The 6,000-nt window shown below is 43.9% G+C and overlaps 2 protein-coding genes across 2 annotated transcripts; one reads left to right on the top strand and one right to left on the bottom strand.

Moving 5' to 3' along the window:
* Window positions 1–570: 570 nt before the first annotated feature.
* rd3 (retinal degeneration 3, GUCY2D regulator) lies at window positions 571–2,466 on the top strand. The gene is made up of 2 exons (XM_061812634.1): window positions 571–1,000; window positions 1,260–2,466. Exons 1-2 carry the CDS (start codon window positions 648–650, stop codon window positions 1,609–1,611), a joined length of 705 nt encoding a protein of 234 aa, XP_061668618.1. The 5' UTR covers window positions 571–647; the 3' UTR covers window positions 1,612–2,466.
* A 224-nt stretch (window positions 2,467–2,690) lies between these two features.
* si:ch211-22i13.2 (uncharacterized protein LOC553945 homolog) lies at window positions 2,691–5,885 on the bottom strand. Its single transcript, XM_061813121.1, has 6 exons — window positions 5,876–5,885; window positions 5,280–5,495; window positions 5,146–5,204; window positions 4,977–5,069; window positions 3,845–3,937; window positions 2,691–3,770 (listed from the first exon to the last, which is right to left on the bottom strand). The coding sequence occupies exons 1-6, from the start codon at window positions 5,883–5,885 to the stop codon at window positions 3,720–3,722; spliced, it is 522 nt and encodes a 173-aa protein (XP_061669105.1). The 3' UTR covers window positions 2,691–3,719.
* Window positions 5,886–6,000: the final 115 nt, after the last annotated feature.

The following is a 6,000-nucleotide window of genomic DNA, read 5'->3' as shown; positions in this document are numbered from 1 at the left end:
ATAGATGGACAGGCAATCAAGCAGATAGATAGATAGATAGATAGATAGATAGATAGATAGATAGATAGATAGATAGATAGATAGATAGTAGATAGATAGATAGATAGATAGATAGATGGACAGGCAATTAAGCAGATAGATAGATAGATAGATAGATATAGATAGATAGATAGATAGATAGATAGATAGATAGATAGACAGATAGATAGATAGATAGATAGATAGATAGATAGATAGATAGATAGATAGATAGATAGATAGATAGATAGATAGATAGATAGATAGATAGATAGATAGATAGATAGATAGATAGATAGAATGGTGCAGCAACACATGTAGAGAGACAATGCAACAATACTCATAGGCATATATTCTTTATCTGCAAAGAATCCCAATACTACTGCAGATTTGCAAATGATTTACAATCGTTGTGAATCTGTTCTTTTTCTGCACAACTATGAGTGCCATGAATTAATCATGATGCGCAAATTGTTTAGGGCGTTACTGTATCCCCAACATTTGTGAGTAGTGAACGTTATTTTCATAATTTTACTGCATCTTTGTAAACAGTGGGATGCAGCGTGGCCATCGACAAGTTTGAATCTCTCGGCAAATATAACGTTCATCTACTGACGTGATGCTCTTTTATGACTGTCTTTCGGTCCCCGAGGAGGGTCGGCCTGGGGGGTGCAGTCGAAGAGGAGCACGCCATGGCCTCCTGGTTCGGCTGGAGCGAGCCCCACCGGCGGATCCCCCGCAGGGAGCCGGCCGACGTGGTCACCGACACGCTGATGGTGGAGCTGAGCTGGCAGCTGAAGGAGGCGGAGAGGCAGCAGAGAGAGAGGGAAAGCCAGTACCGGCGCCTCAAGACCGGCGTGGACTACAGCTGGCTGGCCAGCGCGCCTCGCTCGTCCTACGGCATCAGCACCGGGGAACGGCTGGGCCTGGAGGACCTCTGCGCCAAGGTGCCGCCATCTTGCTGCGGCCTGGTCATACTCAAGTACGAGCAAGCCTTTTTTGCAGTTTGGTCTTTTTTCTTTGCTTATTCAAGAGTTTGAAGGGTTAAAAAATACTCATAAATATTTCTTGCAGTTGTTTTTTTTGACACCCTGAGCTTGTAATATTCACACTACACTGAGGCCTCGGGTGTCTCGTTAAGAGCTTGTGAAACCGAGGTGCTAAAAATTTTATTTGTAAACAAGAAAAAAAAAATGTCTGCCCGAGAGACACGATGGTTTCACGTGATCCGTCTTCCGCAGGTTCCGCGACGCGATCCGGACCGGCGAGCCAGAAGTGCAGGAGGTGTCGGGGCTCTTCCGCTCAGTCCTCCAGGAGGCCGTTGAGCAACTGAAGGAGGAGGAGGAGGCGCAGCGGCTCGCCCGCCAGTGGAGCAACAATCGGCCCAAGAGCGTCTCCCTAGTGAACTTCAGGTCGCGCATCAAGATCAACCCGTTCGGGAGCGCGGCGGGCTTGAAGTCCACCGACGGGGCCCGCCTGAGCGACCTGAAGACGGTGTCGGAAGATGTGGAGAGAGGGACCGAGAGGGAGGACAGGGTGTGGAGCATGCCGGACTTCAGATACAAAGGAACCAGCGACGGTAAACTCGTCTGACGGGACCGCGAAGGACACAAGGCAGAGGTGACGTGGAGTGTAGCGGCCACATCTCTTCGATCGGATCCAAGGATTATCTTGTCGAAAAAATAGGGTAAAATAAAAATGGAAACTCAACTTTGAGGGACAACTGCAATATTTAACTTGGGCTGTCACCGTGAAAGCGGCAGACTCGGGTAAGCTAGGTTAGCTTGTTTAGCTCGCGGTTAGCCGCTCATTTACAAAACTTCATGTCACTCGCGTGTTCAATTGAAATGATAAAAAGTATTTGAAAATATGTAGAGTGGCAGAATATTAAGAAATGTGAATTTCTAAAGTGTTAGTATAGCTATGTACAGAGCGGCTAATGTGCGAGTACATGTTTGCGACTGGGCCAGATTTAGAAATTTTAGCAGGTTGTTGACATTTTGAAGTAGTTTGGAACTCGGACACAAATGACTTACTCCCAATTCTGTAGTTCATCTGCAGCATGTTCACTCAGTACCATGGCGATCCTCCACAATGCTCCCTTCAAATATTATCAATATCACTTTATTGATACGTATGCATGAAACTAATTTCAACACTGTTAAGCCGTTTTCCATGCACACAAACTCCATTTTAACGTTTTTTTTTTTAAATTTTCAAAAAAAAATGTTTACAAATGAGTTTGCATGCGTGTCACCTTATGAGCCAAATTGCATTACTTTATTCATTTCTATGCTCATATCTGACATCCTAAATTTGTGATGTAATTCTCTTACTAATTGATATTTTCGTAATTCACCAGCTAGATCTCGGTTTTGATCGCTAACTGCAACATGCGAGCGGCTCATAACGACACAAAATATGAACCTGTTCCAAATAAAAACTTGAATGCCTGAGCTTTTCACATTTTGTGCAGTGTTTCTACGTCTTTTTTATGCTCAAGTGGGAAATTATTTCCCACCCCCGTCACTGCGAAGACGACCTTTCATTCAGCGGCCGTGCGCAACGCTAACCCACTCAAGGTCGGCCACCTCGAAGCTCATCCCTCTGTACTTTTTCTTTACAAACGCGAATACGTTCCAAATGAAATACTCATAAAATACTCCGAGACGAAGCGATGGAACGTTTGATTTATTTTCCCGTCCTGTCGCACGGCTCCACAGATGCATTGAGCTGGTTTGACAAAAAAAATAAAGGACTCATTTTACAGATTCATAAATGGAACCACTGCCGAAGACAAGATGGCGACGTTACGGTGTAGCTTCAAGCACGTGTAAAATATTTGTTACATTTAGAACTGTTATCGACACACATAGATGACAAGCAAAACTCAAACTGTTGACGGAACAATAAACTAGCTATTCATTTGTACATAGACACTTCCTGTCCACCTCATTAGGTACACCTGAGCTGCAAATCACAATAACAAAAAATTGTGAAAATAAAACGTTTGACAGTGTTAAAATAAAACATTTTTTTTTTTGTGATTACATTGCACAGGTGTACCTAATATTGATCATGGCCATATTAGCAGCAACATCGACGACATCCGATGAGGCCGCTCCTCAACTTGGTCTGAATTCACTCTTAACACCAGCTGACTGTCCTGCACGTTGTCCCTAAAACTGGGTACACACACACTAAGAATCTTTTTTTTTTTGTGCGTGTGAATTTTTACCAATTTCATATCAAAGTCAGCAAAAGTGTCTGAAATACCATCCTGCGGTGTGGGGGTGTCTTTAGAAGGTCCCCGGCAGAGAAGACCTTGCAACTTCTATTTAGTTAGCAGTTAGCCTAGCTTCTTCTTTTTTCTTCTTCTGCACCACGGCGCCACACATAGGTCAGCGCTGGTACGACAACAAACATCCGCAAGGAGAGGGGAGAGACTGGCACCCGCTGTTGGAGATCCGGTTATGCGTGCGGTGTTCCAGTCAGTCAGCACAAAACTTGTTTTTTTCCCCCATCGCCGCGCGTGGAGTCTCTCATTTAAAAAGTCCGTGAAGATGTTAAACGTGCGTATGTGTGTACCCCGCTTCGAGCTGTGCTCCGGTTTGACTTTTAGCTTTTATTTACATTTCTCCCCCCCAAAGACAGCTCGCTTGTCGTTTCCTGAGGTCGGCTGTTGTGTCCACTCGGGGGCATCACAAGGTCGAGTTCAAGAACTCCAGAAGTTCAGCTCGATTTTTGTCCCGCTGTGGGAAAAAAACACGTACAGTGTGCGCGATGCAGATATCGCAGATTAGCCGCAGACTGAGACAAAACTCACCTGTTTATCTCTTTTTGACTTCTTTACTTTCATCTTTATCTCCTTTCCCGAAATCATGCTGTACTTCCTCCCTCTCTTCCTTTCTTTCAAGTACTGAGGGAACAAGCGAGGAGATGCGTCACGTCACCGTGAGATTCTTGAACATTTACCGTCATTTCCTGCCTATAAGCCGCAATTTTTCCCCCACATGCTTTCAACCTTGAGGCTTATGCGGTGATGCGGCTAATTTGTGCAATTTTTTTTTACGGCCACAAGGGGGCACTCGAGCAAAAAAAGGTAAGCGTGAGACCGGTGGAATATATGTGCCGAGGGAGTTACTTTTACCGGTATGTTTTTTTTTTTTTAAACTGGCCCTGGTAGCACTGCGCTAGCATGGTGCTAGCGTATTGCTGCTGTGTTACTGCCGTGTCTCAGTGATTTAGTTTTTTTTTTTTAACCAGCCCTTTTAGTGCTGTGCTACCGTGTTGCTACTATGTAGCTTCCGCGGCTGTTTTTTTTCCTGTTTTTTTTTTTTTAACCAGCCCTGTTCATGCTACCATGTTGTTACTATGTTAAGCTAAGATAAGCAAAGGTATTAAAATTTGAAACCTTTAAAACTCTGTGTACCGTCTTTCTTTGTAAATATCTCGTGTTTCAATATGAGTAAGACCGGTGGAATACATGTGCCGAGGAAGTGACTTTTACCAGTATGTTTTTTTTTAAAGTGGCCCTGGTAGCACTGTGCTAGCGTTAGCACAGTGCTAGTGTGTTCCTGCTATGTTACTGCCGTCTCAGTGATTTTTACCAGTATATCTTTTTTTAACTGGCCCTGTTAGCACGGCAGCATTAGCAATAGCGCAGCGGCGCTAGCGTTAAACTCTCTGTGTACTGTCTTTCTTTATAAATATCTGGCGTTTTAATGTGGGCACTTGCGGCTTTTACACAGGTGCGGCCTATGTATGTACCAAATGGTATTTCCTTTCCAAATGTACTGGGTGAGGCTTATAATCGGGTGCACTCTGTAGGCCGAGAATTACGGTAAGTCAACAACTTGGGTTTTTAGGATCACCCCGAAATTTGCCCATCTCACTGTGAGCAAGGGGTTATCATTCACGATAGATTAAAAACAAAATTAATGAAAAACTTGCACAACCTTGGATATCTGAACCGGCCCAGAGTTTTCCTCGCCGGCTTTGGATTTCTTTTCCTTTTTACGTTTATGCCGCTTTTCTTTCCTCCCTTTGTGCTGCACATGAAAAAACAAAAACATGTATCACTATACATATAACTAATGAACAATAACCGTAACATGAGATAAATACCTTTTTGGCTTTGTCCTTTTTCCTCTTCTTTGATTGCTTTCTGGACTTACTGCGTGAGTCTAGTAAGAAACGCGTGAACGTGTTTTTTTACGGCTCAAGAGACCAATCACATGGGAGCATCTAATTGAGCTCACCGCTGCTTCTGGAGCGACTCCGGCTGCTGCTGGATGAGGGCGACGAAGAGCCCGACGAAGAGGACGACGCTGAAGATGAAGACGAACTGGAGGAGGAAGAGGAGGACGACGACGAAGATGAGGAAGATCTACTACGGCTACGTTTGCGCTTCTTTTTTTCTCTCCCTGTGTAAAGAAAACATGGTAATTCTCTATAGTTATTCAAAACAATACTTCCTGCAGACCAGTAACAAATAAGCGACACATAAATAACACCACGTCGTGTAAATAAATAGCGTCTGGCGACGTAGAGCATACAGTAATTCCCAGCTTACAGAATGCACCTGGTTAAAGCCTCGGTACACAGAAAGAGTTTAACGCTAGTGCGGCACTACCGTTAACGTGGGGGTAGCATTAGAGTGGCACTAGCATTAGCGCGGCTCTAGCGTTAAACTCTTTCTGTATACCGAGGCTTACAACAAGGTTGGCTAACGCTAGCACCATGCTATTCCTAGCACCGCGCTAATGCTAGTACCGCAGGGTTGAAAGAGTATGAAAAAAAAAAAAAAAATCACGGCTTGTAGGCCGGAAATGACGGCATATACTAGTAAATCTACCTGGTTGCATATTTTGTTATAGTACTTTTTAGTACTAGAGTAACACAAATAACATGCGTATTTTCAATCTTAAAACACTTGATGATTCTGATTTTATTAGGAAGGAAAAATGCTTTTGCAACTCC

Source organism: Syngnathoides biaculeatus, chromosome 23, assembly GCF_019802595.1.
Source record: "Syngnathoides biaculeatus isolate LvHL_M chromosome 23, ASM1980259v1, whole genome shotgun sequence".
NCBI classification, from domain to species: Eukaryota; Metazoa; Chordata; class Actinopteri; order Syngnathiformes; family Syngnathidae; genus Syngnathoides; species Syngnathoides biaculeatus.
Note: the sequence above shows the minus strand (reverse complement) of the source record. Positions and strands in the feature narration are given on the sequence as shown.

Coding starts and splice junctions, on each gene's coding strand:
- rd3 (XM_061812634.1), top strand. CDS start 648: ATGACTGTCTTTCGGTCCCCGAGGAGGGTCGGCCTGGGGGGTGCAGTC. Junction 1,001..1,259: donor TGCGGCCTGGTCATACTCAA/GTACGAGCAAGC, acceptor CGTCTTCCGCAG/GTTCCGCGACGCGATCCGGA.
- si:ch211-22i13.2 (XM_061813121.1), bottom strand. Junction 3,938..4,976: donor GGCCGGTTCAGATATCCAAG/GTTGTGCAAGTT, acceptor TTGTTCCCTCAG/TACTTGAAAGAAAGGAAGAG. Junction 3,771..3,844: donor AGTCAAAAAGAGATAAACAG/GTGAGTTTTGTC, acceptor TTTTTCCCACAG/CGGGACAAAAATCGAGCTGA.